Source organism: Phalacrocorax aristotelis, chromosome 7 (genome assembly GCF_949628215.1).
Source record: "Phalacrocorax aristotelis chromosome 7, bGulAri2.1, whole genome shotgun sequence".
In the NCBI taxonomy this organism is placed as follows: domain Eukaryota; kingdom Metazoa; phylum Chordata; class Aves; order Suliformes; family Phalacrocoracidae; genus Phalacrocorax; species Phalacrocorax aristotelis.
In genome coordinates this window covers 17856072-17873537 of record NC_134282.1, presented here as the reverse complement: position 1 = coordinate 17873537, position 17466 = coordinate 17856072, and the positions used below count along the sequence as shown (strand labels likewise).

Below are 17466 nucleotides of genomic sequence, written 5' to 3'. Positions count from 1 at the left end.
CCGTTACCGGCTCCAGGCCCCGGCTAAGGGCAGCTGAACGATCACAGGCTCGAACCTGCTCTGTACGATGCCTTTGTGAAGCTGCTGTTAAAAGCCTCCAAAAAAGAGAGTAAATGCAAGGTGAAAAATCATGATTTAATCACCATGACTTAATAAAAGTGTCAAAACAAGTCTGAGGGTATACACTATCTCCTAGCAAGTGTCTTTATGCAGAGGGTTTCACCATTCCCCAAAACTTGCACTCCAGGTTCACACACAACCCAGACGGCACCATTGCATCCTCTGCAGCTCCCGGAATGGCTGACAGCCACAGGTAGTGACAAAGCAATCGGGGAAGTCACCCTCTGTTTCTCATCAGAGGAAAATGAGATGAGGGTACTTTCAAACAAACATAATAGACACAGGCATGCTGCCTCCCGGATTGTAGCTGGTAGCACCCAATCTCTTGGGAACCAACACAGTCCTCTAACTTTTGGGGGAGAAGAGAGACTTTAGCACTCCTTTTATGATCTACAGCAGCCTTTTCTACTGCTCCTTTCCAAGGGGGGGGAGTCCTAACAAATTTGGGGTCCAAACATCCACCCTCACATTCCAAAACAATTACAGAGAGGCAAAAATTGAGAAAGCCCCACAGTATCTACTGAAGAGGGCAACGAACAGTGATTACTCACAGAGTCCAGAGGTGCCAAATTGCACCAAAATGAGTTACAGCAGGGAGTAGTTTTGGCTCACAGCACTGCAGGAATACCAGCCTGTGTTGCTTCAGTGTGGTGTGCAGGCCGCTGGCCTGACCTAATGTCCTAAATACCTTGCCTTCCTATCAGTTAATATCATCTTGTGTGACACGTAGCTGGGATTCACCACCCAAATCTTACTGGAGTCACAAGAACAAATCTGGATAACCAGAATATGAGGTTGGCTTTATGGGGTAGTTCACAATAAATCCTCAGGAAACGCTCACCTGAGAGGCGCAGACAAGCAATCAAGGCTAGTACATCTTGTAGAGCGCAGGAAAAGGACAAACAGTGGAAGTGGCAAGGGCCAACCCACAGGAGAGGAAATATTAAATAGATTTATTATGTTACATTCTTATAAATATTCATTTCAGAAATATAACAAAAGCAGCAGAAGCCTTTCAAGACGAAAGCTGAGTCTGCCTTAGAAACAATGGCTATTGGCAATATTCTTTTTTAGGACAAAAGCAACACACTATATAAAAACAAAGGGCAATTTAAATAAAGGACATAATATTATTGTGCTTAAAGCTATATCAATATCCACAAGGAAGAAGGAATGTTGTAGTGTGTATAACAGGTGTAGGACATGCTTTGTAAAGCTGTTATTTTGTTAGGTACTAAAGGAAGCACATGATGCTTGTGAGCACTTTAACAAAAAATACCCCAAAGCGTTCTCCCCCACCTCCGTCTTTCTGTCTAATGTTTACCATCTTCAATAGTAGAAGCAGCCAAACGCAGCTACCACACAAAACAGGCTGTCCTGGGGAAAACAGAGGAAGACTCCGTGTTAGTAAAGGCAAGCTCTTTGCTAGCCTAACTGAAAAGGCTAGCCTAAGGGAACATTCAGGCCAGAGCGTAACCTTATACTGCTGTATATTGCAATTTTCTGTCTTTTAGTTAGTTTCTTATTCACCTCACTTGTGGTGTAACCCAGGTCAGCGTGTCTGAAAGCCAGAAATGCCTCAGTTTCCTCCATCCACACACCTGTGGGTGTCTAGGTGTCAGTTTAAAATAAAAATAAAATAATAATGAAATAAAACCTTGACTTTTGCTCAGTTCTGGATTCCAGCCATACTCAGCAAAACATACAAGACTTTATCTCGTGTTTCCTCTCCCCACCTGTAAAATGGTGTGATAGTGACTTTTGTACAGTACTGTATGACCTACTCAGGAAATAAGTTTTACTATGTTGGATATCATATCTAAGTATGTTTTGTGAATGCGGATATAAATCATACTGTTTCAATAGAGTCTTGGCTCCTTCATTTTAGTGGTTGGATTTTTTCTGCTCCACATTTAAGGTCACTCTGCCTCTCATACAAAAGCAAGTAGCTTTACACTCTCCCAGTAAAACAGCCAACACTTACGTTCATGAACACATCGTGAGCGTAGCTGTCAGTGTCAGCATCCCAGAAACATCGTGCAGCCATACTAGACAAAGGAGACAGAGCAGAGCCATTACCCACAGAGTTCACGTGTAAGGACCTAAGTGATCACAGACACTCTCCTCAAAAAGCAAACAGAGCTTCCTTTAAAGATGAAGGAAGTGGGAAGCGTTCTCCTGAATCCTGAGCCTAGATCCCCACTGCTGAATTCCACCAAGTGCTCTAATGCCCTCTATATGTTTATCAAGCTCCATCTCCAAACTCATCTAAGCCGCCAACCCTGCTACCTCCACTGTGCAGCAGGGCTCGAAACCTCATTGCTATGGTGCTTAAGGATATTTGACTTCTGGCCTATGCGTATCAGTGGCTAAATTAGCTTATTTTTTCTTGTCCTTCACCTCCTGCACCCTGGTTGTACATACTCCCAATTTATTTATAGGGAGCTATCGTGTTCCTTGGCAGACACTGTGTTACTAGACCACGAGCCAAGCTCTTCTAGTCCTTTCATATCTATACTGTCTGTTTCCTGAACATCCTGCTGGCCTTTTTCTACACCTGCTTCTCTCCAAGCCTTACCTTGAAGACAAGCGACCAGACCGTAACAGGATATTACGGACCAGACTTTGCTGCAGCCTTGCCTAATGTCATTGACACTTCCCTCCCTCTGCTGCAAATGCCCAGCTCCCTGCCTGCCCCAGTCAGTGTCAGCTGACAGGATCCCTGTTGGTGGCACAGCGTGTTCTTCCTATTCCCAACATATGACTCTTGTCACAAGATTGTTGAATTTTATCCTTTTTTCTATTACCTTAGCCCTCAGGGTCATTCTGCTTTTTTTTTCAGTCCAATATTCCACTCTGCCTCTGGAATACCCTGGTTACCCAGTATTTTACATTAAGGATGTTAGTGATTGTGCTTTGATCTTGCCTCCTGCCTATTGCAAACCAGAGAATTTCCCCAATTGCTCTGTCAGTCTGTGTTGCAGGGCTTCATGTTTCAATTTTTCACCTCATTGAACTGTTCACCCAGGTACAGTGCTTCTGGAGCAGTCTGCCTGCAGACAGACATTCCTGAAGAAAGCCTGAGCAGCAGGTACAGATATTCCTTCCTAATCCCAAGAACGCTGAGGCAGGAGATCTGATTACAGTTCTGCTGTACCTACCTTCTGCTGGAGTACTGGGCACAACAATAAAGATAAGCCCAGCAGATAAAGCACATAAACCTTGTGGGCTGTTCTCTTTTGTATTCTTCCTACTCACTAGTAATGGAAAGCTACAGCCCACTACTGCAGCCAAGAGGAATTCTTTTGTCTGACTGCAGGCATCTGGAGACAGACTGCAAGTGCTCAGCACCTACAGCCTAGGCTTGATTCCCCTGACAGCATTGCATGGGGATTATAGAAATTTAAACTTCTGAAAAATGCCTATTTGGGGGATTAAATGCAAATGAAGTACTTCTGGAAATCTGATTTTAGACACAAGCGAGTTACCATGGCCCTTGTGCTCCAGCAGAGCCTTGAGAATGGACTGGGTGTGTGCTCTAGTTACTCATAAATACCAAGTAAAATGCCTTTCTGCAACACTCCTGACAAATGCTCTGCAGCCTTTCGGCTTCCTAAGAACCACCATACAGCCAATCATCACCAAGTAATTCAGTCAGCCACAGTCCAAGACCTCACATGCCACTTAAAGAGAAAAGAAAGTGCTTTACAGTTCATCATCTGCACAGAGATCTTTGTACCTAGGAAGGCTGGAAGCAGCTTCCAGAGGAAAACAAAAAACAGGACACCAACCAACAAAAATGATAGAAATACAATTAGAAAGTGCAAAACTTACTTCACTCCTTCTCCCCTTTGCTCTCCAATCACAACCTGCACCACCATTTTGTACCTGTCAAATCCCTCCTCTGGAGAGAGAGAAAAAAAAAGATAGTGAGAGCAACAACTCGTTTACAACATGAGTCCGAAATAGGACCCAGAAAGCTAAAGATTTCTGGTTACAAAGCAAGCATCCTGTACAAGTCCATGCAGTTGGCAAAGTGGACAGACTGCCGTGCGTCTTCATTTTCAGAGGTGTAGAGTCCCAGGGTCTTAGTGGAGTTAAAGGGTGAACAGGGTCTTTGGCACCCGTCAAAAGATGCATCTAAGGCAGAAGACAACCCTGAACAGCCACGCTGTATGTAAGTGTTCTATTTTGACAATTTTCAAGAACTGAACACATGGAAAGAATGTAAATAATGCTGCTGGTGGACAAAATCAAATTTTTAAAAAACTGGCTTATTTTAAAACTGTTCTGATGCAAAGGTGTTGTAGAGATTCTTCTGCCACATAGGTGTTTCCTTTGCTTCTCTGCTGGAATGAAAGGCCACATAAAAGCATATCCTTTTACGTCTATGTTATGTGTCCGCAAAGATATGTGGTTGTTTTACAATAGCAAAGAAATACCTTTGGGGCACAGGCCAGATCCAGTCAGGCCATGGCAATGTTCCAGAAGTCAAATTAGACCCAGCATGTTTAAAATAAAATGTAGATCCTAATGCCTGTCTTCATCAAAGCGGCGTCCCAGGAAGACTCCGGCACACTGTTTCCACTGGAGGATTAAACACAACATGCTGGGTCTGGTATCATCCATCAGAGATGCCAGCTGACACAACGGCAGCACTAGGCCAGTCTCGCTTCAGGCTACCGCGAGTGTGTTTACAGATTACTGAAGCCATGCCCTACGCATATTAACTTGGCATCAACATGCCAAGCTACTGCTGGTTTTAAAGCAGATGCGTAGCTCCAGGAGAAGCATAAATCCACAGTTCCTGCCAAGGGTGATGGTATGTCTGTGTCACTGCGTCAGGCCAGCCCAGCAGATGGAGCACCAGCCTGTCCCCAGGAAGAAGGCAAAAAAAAAAAAGACGTTGCAAATACGCATCTGTGTACTTGTTCCAGCACTGAACCCATGGAACACCTGCTGGAGCCTGAAGTTTAGCGCCTGAACATAAAAATGTTAGAGCGCATCCTGCACAGCACCACCATGACCTTTTTCCAGTGCTGTAAGGCTGCAGTCACACCCCTTCTTGGCTGGCTGTGATCCTAACTCTCACCTCTTTGCTGCTCCCACTGAGCCTTGTCCTGATCACCCTACTATTCACTCTGACCCAACTCTGATCTAACTTACAGTGGAAACAAAGCACGAATGGTTCTGTTTATTGAAGCAAGAAGCAATGAAGCATCACTTCTTCCTTCTTGCTAATGCAGCTTCTTTCCCCCTGCAGCCCCTCCAAGGCTGACATCCTACAACAGCCAGCCTATAGGAAAACAAATCTAGTCTGACTGAATTAGGTTTCTAGTTCTGCAAACAAGGAACATATGAATATAGGCCAGAATGTTTCGTAACAGTAGACTCGAGTCGATCAATGGGGAAGAAATAGATTTCAAGAATAAAGGAGGAAGGAGGGTTTTTGTCAAAGGGAGAGGACACAGTAAGAAAAGAAATTACTTCCCCAGCAAACCTCTTTACCTTTCAGTCTGTCTTTTATTGTCTCTGATAAAGACTTTGTAAGCTGAGGCATTTCTTCTGGGATGTACTGTACATTAGCCAGCTTCTCCTTTAGTATCGCATGGATGCATTCCTTTACTGTGGAGGATTTAAATCTATCAGGGCAAAAAAAGAGCAAAAGAAGGCCCAGAAAGTTCACACAATGCATAGAAACATACATAACCCCACCTGGGAAAACCTAACTTTCCCATATTAAGGAAAAACGACAAATGAAAAACTATGGGAAAAATAAGCCCAGCTAAGATGGAGGTACATAACCAGCCCTGCCAAAAGCCAAACATCCACAAACACGGGTGCCAAACCAGCCCCACTGGAGGCTGCCCCTTCAGCGGCACCCCCCACTTGCGCTCCCCTCGCCTCCCCACCCAAGCCCCTCTGTGTCTCATGACAAAGTTGGTCTGGGAGCCCAGTGCCCGCCCCAATCCCCAAATCCCCGGGGCTCCCCGACTCCCAACACCTCCCCAAGCCCCCAGTAGCCCCACACGTCCACAAGCCCCCTCCCCTGTCAGTCCCACCGCAGCTCCCACATCCCCAGGGCATCCCGACCCCCAGCACCCCCTCCGCCCCGGCTCTTCTCCACCCCCCGGAGGCCCCAGGCCCAGGGCCCGGACCCCCAGCGCGCCCCGGCTCACCGCCGTTGGAGGCCGGGCCGCAGGCTGTACGTGTTCCCGGCCCCATCGCCCAGGCCCAGCTCGCCCATAGCCACGGCTCCCCGCAGGCCACCCCAGCGTTGGTTACCGCGGCAACACCCGCCACTTCCGCCTCCCTCCTCCGCTGCGTCACGGGGCGTCACCGTACGTCACCGCGCGGCGCCCCGCTCCGGGCTTTGCGTGGTGGGGCTTGCACGTGGCTGGTGGGGCATGGCCGCGGCAGGCGGGGTGCGGGCCCCCGGAAGGGGGGCGGGCCCGGTGTGCGGGGACGTGTGAGTGTGTATTTTGACGTTTGTAAAAAAAATTTTATTTTGACATTTTTTTAACACAAAAAGATACAATAAAATAATCGGTCAATAAATGGTAAATAATTACAATAATAATTGTAACTAAAGGGTTTGATGAGCCTGCTGCCCGAGTTGGTGAGCGTGGCAGGAGGTCTGGTGGGAAGAGAGAGCTGCTCCTTGGCTGGGAGGATGGCTGGCGGGTGCTGCCCCAGCGCCTTCCTCCCGCCCGAAATCGGCTGCAGCCGTAGCTGCCCGAGCGCCTGCCCGCCACCCTGCCCAGGGCTGGGGGGCTGCGGATGTGGTGCCCATGCCATCTGGGTGCCAGCAGGGCAGAGGTGTCCCTGTGCCCAGGGGCGTCTTTGCAAGCCCATGGCCTCAGCTGGAGGGGGGGCTGTTGGTGTCCCAGTGCCAGCTCTGGCCCTGCGGGCCTCGCTAGGGGTGCCGGCTGCTGCAGGGACAGCGGTGCAGCTCTCGCCAAGCAAGGCAGAGGAGAAGGCAGCTTGGAATGATTACCACCATGAAACCTATTCCCCCAATTCCTGCCCGTGTGTTGCTGCCAGACTCTGTGCTCCCGTCCGGCCCCTGGGCCACGCACCCCAGCCGTCAGCATGGAGATCGCAGCCTTGCTCCTTTCTTCCAGGAACTTCTTAAATCTTCCAGAAAGGCCTAAAATTTTCACTCCCTGATATCATCCCCCTTGTCACACTCTTGTGCTCTTTTCCCTGTCCACAGCTGCTGTCTGTCCGAAGGAAGGCTGGCGAATGACAGTTTGTGTATGACACAGCCCCCTCCTGAGAAGCTGACATCCTGCTTCCTCCACTGCTTATCTTGATGCAGCAATCTCCGTGATCGCGCTTCTTACGTGCAGTGGTGACACCACTGAGAAAGGTCCCCGACGCTTCAAATGGAAACAGTGTAAAGGCACAGCTGGTGCCGTTGCGGAGCGTGCTGCTGCTGGGGATGGGGGCCATCACGTGCAGCAGGGCTGGGGTGTGCCTGCAGCTGGGGCAGGCTCTGTGGGCAGGGTCTGCCTGGAGGTGCCCCTCGGGTGCAGGAGGATGTGAGGTTGTACCAGGAGGCAGGAGGTAACTCTGCTGGGGTTTTGCTTGGGATGCATGGACACATCCAGACTGGTGCCAAGTCCTGTCCCAACCTGCTCGGTGCACAGGTGGGTTGCTGAGCCGCTGAGCAGCATCAGCAGCAGCTCCTGATTTCCATGGGCTTTAGCAGTACCACGCGCTAGAGATGAGCCGTCAGAGCCTTTTGTACTGCTGGGCTGGGCATCAGCCAGCCGCAGGAGCAGGACCCCGCTGCCATGCCGGAGGTGGCAGTGGACCTGTGTCATACCCATGTGGCACCTTCTCGTCACAGTTACCATTGCCAGGCCCAGGCCCTGTAGATTTCCACTTGCTAGAGGAACAGTTTCATGTCTCTGCTCCATCCCTCTGGTTGCTCTCTGCTTACTGACCTCCATGGGCCGCTGTCTTTCACTGCAGGGTAAGGTGGTGTTGCTCATGCAAATTGTTTGCAGGGGCCTTCCTCATTTCTGAGAAGTATCTGAAAGAGCTCAACACTTTCCGTATTTATCTGCAAACACTATTAACAGTTTCCTCTTCTTGCCCGAGCCACGTTGCTGGGTTTGGGTCAGACCCACACATGTGCATTCAGTCAGAGCAATGAGGAAGGGACCTTTGGGAACCTTGGGTTTCTCTGCCTCAGCATCTTCTGGTGGTAATTTGTGTTCCTCATCTCATTTGGGAAGTTTTGCTTTCCCTGGGCTTTGAGGATGTTCAGCTCTGGGCTTCTGTTGGCTCCATCTGAGGCATTTGGTCATTGCGTTCTTCTTCATCTTCCAAATTTTCAGTGCTCCTTAAAGACCCCAGATGCTTTTAATCTATTTTGGGACTGACCCTTGATCCTTTAAGGTGGCTGTTCAGGGTGATAGCTGTGTGCCCCGACAGTGGTGGCTTCAGGAGACTGGGGCCTCGTCTGGGTCCCTGTTGTGTTGGTGGGACCCTTGCCAACACATTGGGCCAACTTCCTGTTGGAGAAAAAAAGGACATTTGTGCTACACTGAAGTGGTGTGATGTGTGCTTGTGAAGTTTCTGTCTCTTATTTTTGAAGAACAAACTCTTTTCTCACTTATCCCTCTTTCTCCCTCCTCTTTTGTTCCACCAGTGGCCAAAAGAGGAACCCAAAAGAAGAGGACTGTCCCATGCAGTTCCCCGTATTCCAGCTCAGAGAAAAAGAATTTCTTTTTTAAGCATCAAAGGACCTTTCTCAGGTCCCCTCAGCTAACCCCAAGATGTTCCATCCACTCCATTTGGGCTGGAGGGGATTTACCAGCATGAGCGGGAGCTGCAGCACAGCTGGAGCCAGGCTGTTCTCCTTGGTGCTGGAGGAGCTAGTGCAAGAGCCAGTGGGAGCTATCTTGGTCTGGCAGGGTGCAGGCAGGGTGCAAAGCCTGCCCAAAGCCCTGGGGCTGCTGCAGGGCTGGGGCCTGGCTCCTCCGTGATGCCAGCACCCAGGGCATGTGCTGGGATGTGGCATGGCACTGCTGCTCACCTTGCTTTCCCCCGCAGCAGCTTTCTAGCAGCAAGATTGATCTTTTGTTTTATTCTTTTCATCCTTTTAATGTTTTTTCCAGCAAAAAGTGGAAAAAAACCCCTGTTCTCTCTCCTGTGGTGGAGCAAGCTTTCCATCAGCATGCTTCCGGAGAGCTCCTGGCTTACCCTCCCCTGTGGTTTCTGCTGTGCATTCTGCAGCTCTGTGAGCTCTCCTGCACTTCCTGGCCACACACAGCCTCATCCTGCACCCCACACAGCCTGGGAAGGCACTGGTGTTGGTGCTGATCCCCAGCCTGCTAGGGAGCAGGAGAGGAGCATGGGGCATAGGCTTCTGAAGGAACCTGAGCATCCAAAAACATTGCATCTAGCCACCAGTGGTTTCTAGTGGACATGGCAGCCTCCCCTCCCCGAGTACCAACGTATACCCCATTTTGAGCATACATTGGAAAGTTTGAGCAATTTGTGCTATGATTTTAATCAGAGCCCTCTGCTGCTGCGCAGGACAGGGACGATGAGCCAGATTTTCCTGCTGATCCCTGGCTCAGTGAGTTGTGATCTCGGCGGTGATACCCGTCACATCTTCCGCCTCTAGAAACAAAAACATGTTGCAAGTGCCAAACAAGGCTCCCAACACCTGGCCTGGGTGCCCGGTGTCACCATTTAGGGACACAAAGCCTTGAGGTGGAAAAGCCTCCTTGCTGTGAGGTTCCATATTTTTTGGAATTCAGTTTAGTTTAGTTTAGTTAGGTGGGTTTTTTTAATAAGAATGCAGGAAATTGTGAAGGAGGAGGTGGTGTCCACCTTGGAGCCCACCAGCACCATTGCACATGGTGGAGAGTACTCCCCTTGCCACCCTGCCAGACAGTAGCCTCCAGCCAGGCGACATGGGAAGGCCACAAGGAGGGGACAGCCCCACAGGCTTGCTCTGTAGGTCAAGCAGGGCTAGAAGCTTGTAAGAATGGAGTGATGCTGGAGTGCCAGGAGCAGACTGGAAAAGAGGACCCAGGACAGGCTGGATTGAGCCACCAAACTAGGGTGACCCCTGCCTGCCCTGGCTCAGAACCCCCTCCTTGGCCATCCCAAATTAGGGGTGGCTCCCCCAGCCTGCTCGCCTGCTGGGGCTGTGTCTGAAAGTGAAACATGAGCAAACCCAAGCCCTGCAGCTTGTTTCTGAAAGCCCGGAAAATAATGAAATCATGATGAAAATCGCATCCTTCCTCCCAATTATTCATTTTCCCCTGACACTTTCCAAAATTGTGGGGCACCAAGGCTGTGTTTGAAAGAAGCGGAGGAGCCAGCCATAGTGTGCTTTACCTTTGGTTATTTCCTATGCGAGTGTTAGTCGGTGAGGTGAGTGGGGAACATTGGCAGCGGAGAAATTAAAGTCTGCTGCAAAGATCACCCCACAAACAGCACCCTGGCCCCAGACGCTTGCCCCTGTTCTCTGCAAATCTGTGGAGAAACATACCTAAGAAGGCAAAACTTCTCCTTCTCCTTTCTCCATCTTCTCCGTCTCCATCTCCTCCTTTGCTTCATTCTCCTCCTTCTCCATTCTCCTTCCCCTTCTCCTTTTCCTCCTCCATCTCTTCCTTCTCCTTTTCCTTCTCCCTCCTCTCCCATCTCTTCCCAGTGGGTGCAGCCTGCCAACAGGCACTCAGGGTACCCCATGGCTGATCAGACCCTGCCCAGCTGCCGGTGCCACACTGCTGTGGGTACCCAGCAGGAGCACCCATGGGTGCTCAGGAGCCCAAGACAGCCCTTTTACTCATGGGCCAGGCTTGGAGCTGAGGACATGTCCCCTGTGGTCCTTGGCTGCTCCATCCCTGGGAGCTTTCCCCAAAAAGGGTGTGGGTTTAGCGGTGCCTGTCCCTGCTGCTCAGTGGCTGGGTGCCTGCATGGGAGTGTGTGGGGAGGGGAAGGGACCAGGCTAGGCTCAGCTGATCCCTGCCTCTGCAGGGAGGAAGCTGGGGCTGGGAGGCAGCCCGGGTTTCCTTCTGGGGCAGAGATGGGCACGTTTCATTTCCACCCCAGCCCCTGCCGCGTGAGCCAGAAAGCAAGCCACCACTGTGGGGAAGGAAGCACGGAGAGAGCCGGGGGCGGCACGGCACAGCACAGCGCGGCACGACACGCCTGCTTGGGCAGGGGACCGACCGCTTCACCATGGCTTCGGGTGCCTTGAAGACGATGTCAGGCAGCATGGAGGTGGCTCTGACCAGCCTCTGTGCTGTCCTGCTCTGCTGTGGCCCCATGCTGGCTGGCTGCCGCCGGGGTAGGTACCAGAGCGCGGTGTGCTTGCTGGCACAGCCTGTCATTCATAGCTGGTGGAAAATGTCTAAGGGCTGGGAGCTTTGTAGTTAAAAATAGCTCTGGCAGCAAGAAGGCAAAAAATGCAAAGGTTTTGGGTATGTGCTGCTGAAGCAAGGGAAATGGGGATGCTCAGGGTAGAAACAGGGTTAGAGCATGGAGAAGGGGACAGCCTACGGTGCCGGCACCAGTGGCATGCTGTGGGCACACGGGCTGTGGTTCGGGTTTGGTGTTGAGCCTCTGGGTTTGCCAGTACCATGCAGGGTCTGAGATTTTCTGCTCTGGCTCTCATGGCTTTGGGTTGCGCCTCCTGGTTTGTGCTCGACCCTGAGGGAGCCAGGGTCCTGTGCGTGGTTTTGCTCAGGGTGAAATCTGGGGGAGAAGGAGAGGTGGAGGGAAAGGGGTGAGTCTGCGCAGAGTGAGTGGGTGCCCTGATGAAGCCATGTCCCCCCTTCCTCACAGCCCGGCTCTTTGGTGGCTTCATGTGTTGAGATTGGGAGCAGGGCTGGGTATTGCTTGGAGCAGATGTTACCTCTGGTGCTGGGAAGATGCAGGGAAACATGTAAACCCAACCTCTGCTTTCAGAAGTCCTCCAAGTGCTTCATTCATTGCTCACAGTCGCATTGTGTAGGAAGCAAACCTAAGCCTGCCGAGTATTTCCTTAAACACAAGAAACCCAGAACACTGCAAAGATTACACATCTCTGTGTGGGCAATGCTGCAGCCAGCACTGCCCGCGGGAACTGTGGCGCTTCCCTCCCTCTTGCCTCTTGTTCGGTCTCATCCCTCATTTCTCAGCCTTGTTTTCCCTCTAATCCTGTATCTATTCAAGGAATCATCCTGATTCCTCTTCTGGTTGGTGATGCTGAAGTCATGGTCCTACAGCCTCAAGTCAGTGCTGGAGGGACTTTCTAACTCTGCCTGCAAGCCCTGGGGCTGCTATTGGTGGGGGATTTTGAAAGAATAGTATAAATTTCTTAATGTCAGGGACTTTTCAAAGCATTGGCTGTTTGAATCGCTTGGTCAGATAACTCGGTGAAAAATGGTTCTTCCTGCTTTTTATTGCTCCAGCAGCTTCCTTGTACTGCTGGATGGGGCTGGCTGAGCCAGGACATTGTGAGCCTGGCCCGCGTTTGCAGCATGCCTGCTGCCTGGGGAGGATGAACCCACTGGGATAATGGGCAGGGAAATGTGGCGAAGCCGCAGGGCTGGTGCTAAGGGTGGGGAGGTCTGCGGCTGTGGCTGACTGCCCTCTGTGCTGGGAGCAGCCTGGCAAGCCTGGCCAGGACGCCCAGGGTGGGTGCCTGGCTGCCCATGTAAACACAAGGAGGGGAGAGGCAGGTGGAAAGGGATGGAATCGTAAGCTCCAGGTTGCTCTGCCCTGTCAGATGATTTCAGGCTGGAGATGGCAAATACTGTGCCCTGGGCAGCCCCTGCCCACTCTGTGCTTCTAGCATGGAGCAGCAGGCAGAGTCAGAGCACCCCGGCAGGCAGTCAGGCATGCGATGGGCTGCACCATGGGGTGCTGCCCTGACCCAGGACTTGGTCCGTCTCCTCACTTTCAGAGGCAATATCAGCTGGAGGAAGGATGAGTTAGACATTAAAATATAGGATAGATTTAAAAATAATATAACCCCCAAAGTCTGTTTTCCCCAGTTCTGGGTTAATTTTTGGTTGACCGGAGCACAATTTGCTCTGCTGAAACTACTTCACATTACAGTTACTACCCGTGAGGAATCCCCTCCAGCCTGCAGGCATATGCTCAGGAGGGGAGAGACATGGGCTGATGTACCTCCCCATGATCCAGAGTGATGTTGGTGACTGGCCAAGCATCAGGCTGCCTGCGTGGCTGGCAAACCCCATACCATGGCTGCAGGTGAGCCGGGTGCTGGCAATGGAATGGGGCCAGGCTCACAAGTGCTTGCCAGTAGGTTTTTGTAAATTCCTGTAGGGGCCTTCAGGAGATGAGGTTGAAACAGCTGAGGAATGCTTGGAGCCTCTGGGTTTGGGTTGTAGGAGCCCATCACCTCTCCATGGCATGAGGTGCTAGCGGGGGTGATGGCTGGCTCTCACCCTCTTTGCATCCCTTGTTCCTGCACAGGGGATATGGCTGTTTCTGAGACCTGTGCCCACTGCAACCATGTCTGTTCCTTGTTTCCTCTTTCCCAAACAGTGACCTTCTTCCCAGCCACGTTAAATAGCCCTGCAGGTTGCTCAGCCACCTTCTTCTGCAACATCTCCATGGAGAATGACTCTGTCTCAGAGTACAGCCTCAATTGGTACAAGGAGACCAACCATAGCCAAGCCCAAAAAATTGCTGAGATCAGCCGGAACAACCCCCAGACGAAGACAGAGAAGTACCTGCTCACTAACCACACTCCTGCCTTCAAGATGGAGATCCTGAACCTTCACCAGAATGACTCAGGCTACTACTACTGCGGGCTGATCACCTTCTTTGAACCCAATAAAGTGATGGAGAGCAACCGGTCACACCTGATGGTCATAGGTCAGCCTGGGGGCTGAGCTGATGGGGACAGGTCGTCAGTGTCATCCCGTGGTGCTATGGCTGCCAGGGTACAAGGCAGACAGTACCCCGCTGGGGGAGGACCTGGTGTGGGTCAGGAGAGCACATCTCTCTGCCCTTTCCCCTCTCCTTTGCATACCTGGTTGATGCCCAGGTACACAGGCTGTTCTCCCCCATCTGCACTGTGGCTGGATCTGGCCCTGAGGCTGGAGGTCTCCATCCTGCTGCGGCTGCATCCCCAGCGATGCTGTAGGGAGGAGCAAGTCCCTACCCATGGATGGAGGCAGGAGACCAGCATAGGGAACTGCCTGCACCCCTGAACAGCGTCTTTATTTGGGGACAGAGCTTGTGTTTGGGGTCATGATCAGGGCTCAGACCCCTTGAACAGCTGGTGTTGGCATCGGTACTGTTCTTGCAAAACCATGCCCTGGAAGGGTCTCGTAGCTGCCTGGTGTGGGAGACTGAGATCTCTCAGGAAGATATGCCATGCATTTGCTTTGTGGCATGGAGGCTTTGGGGGGCTGAAGATAGCCTTTTATAAAGAGGAAAAACACTGCAGAAGTTAGTCTTTCACAGTGTCTTGTCCGAACATGAGCTGAAGCTGTGCTGGCTCCAGCATGCGGAAGCAGCTGGGAGGGTTGGGGAAGACGCAACCTCCATGGGGCTTTGCTGAGGATAGGGTAATGCCACAGGGCTGCAGTGCCCTGACCCCTGCACCCCAGCTCTCACTAGTGTGGGATCATCATCACCATCTGCAATGGGAAGCAATGGGACATGGCCAAAACATGCCTCATATCAGCTCTAATTGAGGGTCCCTGGAGGGATGGTGAGGCTGTGGCAGCCTGCTTGGGACTGAGCCTTTTTTGGGGACGGCCCCTGTGTTCCCCTTTTTGGCTTTCCCAGGGACTATAGAGGCCATTTTACACTCCTGATGTGCTCTTTTGTTCCCCTTTTTTTGGATGGCTATTACAGCAGCCCCTGAGAATACAAATGCTACCGATAAGCCTGAGATAGAGGAAGACAATCCACCAGACCACATCAAGGCCATGCTCCCGGGCATCCTGCTGCTGGCTGGGGCAGTTGTGCTACTGATCTTTGGCTACATCACCATCACATACAGGAGAGGAGGTATGATCCCCGATGGGGTCTGTGCTCTGTAAAGGGGCTGGGGTCTGCCAGGGGACGTGACGAGCTGGCATTATCTAACAAACCCAGCTGAACCCAGGGGCCGCTGAATGCTTGCAGCTCCCTGAAGTACATGGGCAGGTTCAATGTGCTAAACTCAGCTGTGGCATGTCCCCATGGGACAGGTATCTTCCTGCCTAGGGGTGAAGGGTGCTTTGGGCCACACTTGCCCTTCATAGAGCCCCCAGGTCATGTGCTGTGGCTCTGAACCACTTGTTAGCACTGTGTCTTAATACTGCATGTGAACTCCTCCCATACGCCTTGCCTGGGCACCTTTGGGGCATCTTGTTGTCTCCTTGATGCAGCACTGGGCATTGCCTTGGCCATGCTGCGGGCAGCTTGAGGGGGATTTCCCAGGGGGGACCCCCAAGGAATTGCACCCCACTAATCCCAATTAAACCCTAGACTGTGGGCTGGTATCTCACTTGCCCTTGTAACGCTCAGGGTGTTTGACCCTGAATGGAGAAAAAGGAAGCATGGTGCAATGGTTGTGATGTTCAGCGCTCACCTAGGACATGGGGGCTGGGTTAGCCCCAGCCTCAGATATTCACACTGTCTTGGCACAGAAGCATCTTCTAACAAAAGTGTGTGACTTTGCAGGTGTGCAGAAACCACCAAATGAAAACGCTCCACCGGTGAGTTTTCTCTCTGATGCTCTGCCGTGCTGCAGGGGAGCATCACAGCATCGCTGGGGTGCAGAGGGTGCAGGGCATCCCTTTATCAGCCCTTCACAGGCTTCTCATTTCTCCTGTCTTCTCTGATGCTTCTCAATCTTTTCTGCACAGCTACAACTGCTTTTTTGCACCTGCCTGAGGTAGGATGGGATGGGTGTAGTCCAACCCTTGCTCAAAGCAGGGTTGTTTTTGACAGTGGATTGTGTTGCTGTAGAAAATGGGAGAAAACATTCCCTCCTCAATATATTAAGATAAAATTTCTCTTGCTGCACCTAGTCCCCATTTCCTCTCTTCCTTTTGCCAGGCAGTGCCCGGAAGAGTCTTGCTCCACCTATTCTCCAGCCCCATTATGCAGCAAGTAGGTCCCCCCTTGCTCTCCCCTATCCAGGCTGAGCAAACTCAACCCCGAGCTCTCCTCATGCACCCTGTGGCAGCTCGGAACCTGATGGAGAGGTGGAAAAAGGGCTCCTAGCATGACCCTGCCTTCAATGGCTGGGCAGGCAGAGAGCCTCACCTGCCTGCAGGAGATCCACATGGCTTCAGTGGTGACCCCAAGGCTCTGGTTTCTCTGGGCAAATGGTATCCCAGGTCTGTGCATCTTTCTGCTTTGTATCGCTCTTGACCTCCCGGGATGCTTCAGAGCTGGGTTTGGCACTTGCTGTGAAAAGTGTGCTTGTCCTGGGGATGGTGGGAACCTCCAGATGACAAATTGCCCTGACGGGGTTTCCTTGCAGAAGGAAGAGAAACCCCCCATGGTGTCTGTCTCCACCGTGGACTACGGCATTCTGGAGTTTCAGTGGGACCAGCGCACCCAGGTGCTCCCAGAGACCCAGCCAGTCGAACAGACTGAATACGCCACCATCATCTTCCCAGAGGAGAAACCTGTCACGCCCGAGAGGGGGAAGAAACACTGGAATGAGAGGACTCAGCAGCTGCAGTCACAGCCCTGCTGAGGGCCAGGGTCCCTCCTCACTGGGGGGTGCAGGCAGGGACAGGCTGCCCCAACTCCTCACTCCCACCGCAGTTTGCATTTGGGAAAAATCGCTTGTACAAGGACTGGAGTGACAGAGGCGCTGCTGTTGCAGTTGATATCAGACAGTCCTGGCCATGGTGGAATTGTGGCTGTGGGGTGAGTACCACAGGATGAGGAAGGTCTCTGCTGGGCTCCATGTGCTGCCTCTTTGCCCAGGGCAGGGAGGATGGGCTGGGGCAGAGCAGCAATGCCATCAGGTCTGTGATAGGTGATTTACATCATGCCTCGGTTTTCTACCTCCACCTGTGGCTCTCTGGAGTGGCCACGCTGCTTCCCTCACCTGGGTCTGACCCAACCAGCAAAGCATGACCATGGGAGGAAATGCCAGAGGCCAGAGCTTGAGCGGCTCCTGGGGCATGCTGCTTGAGGGAGCCCAGGGCTGAGGGCTTCTCCTCACCCACAGCAGAGACTGCCTTGCATACCGCTGTTTAAAGAAACCTCTGGGAAGCAGGTGGCTAGTTTTCCTCCTCTCTCCGGGCACTTTCCTCCTCTGCAAGAGGGGAGATCTACCCCTGCATCCCTCCCTCTGCAAGTAGGAGAGGGATCTTGCCCTGGAGGGTGAATAAATGGTTTCAC

The 17466-nt window shown here is 51.8% G+C and overlaps 2 protein-coding genes across 2 annotated transcripts; one reads left to right on the top strand and one right to left on the bottom strand.

Moving 5' to 3' along the window:
• Positions 1-1051: 1051 nt before the first annotated feature.
• On the bottom strand, positions 1052-6450 carry DYNLT2B (dynein light chain Tctex-type 2B). Its single transcript, XM_075098998.1, has 5 exons — positions 6300-6450; positions 5629-5762; positions 3955-4024; positions 2105-2168; positions 1052-1497 (listed from the first exon to the last, which is right to left on the bottom strand). The coding sequence occupies exons 1-5, from the start codon at positions 6365-6367 to the stop codon at positions 1450-1452; spliced, it is 384 nt and encodes a 127-aa protein (XP_074955099.1). The 5' UTR covers positions 6368-6450; the 3' UTR covers positions 1052-1449.
• Positions 6451-11129: 4679 nt separating this feature from the next.
• PDCD1 (programmed cell death 1) lies at positions 11130-17466 on the top strand. The gene is made up of 5 exons (XM_075098990.1): positions 11130-11440; positions 13648-13980; positions 14971-15126; positions 15784-15818; positions 16592-17466. The coding sequence occupies exons 1-5, from the start codon at positions 11332-11334 to the stop codon at positions 16808-16810; spliced, it is 852 nt and encodes a 283-aa protein (XP_074955091.1). The 5' UTR covers positions 11130-11331; the 3' UTR covers positions 16811-17466.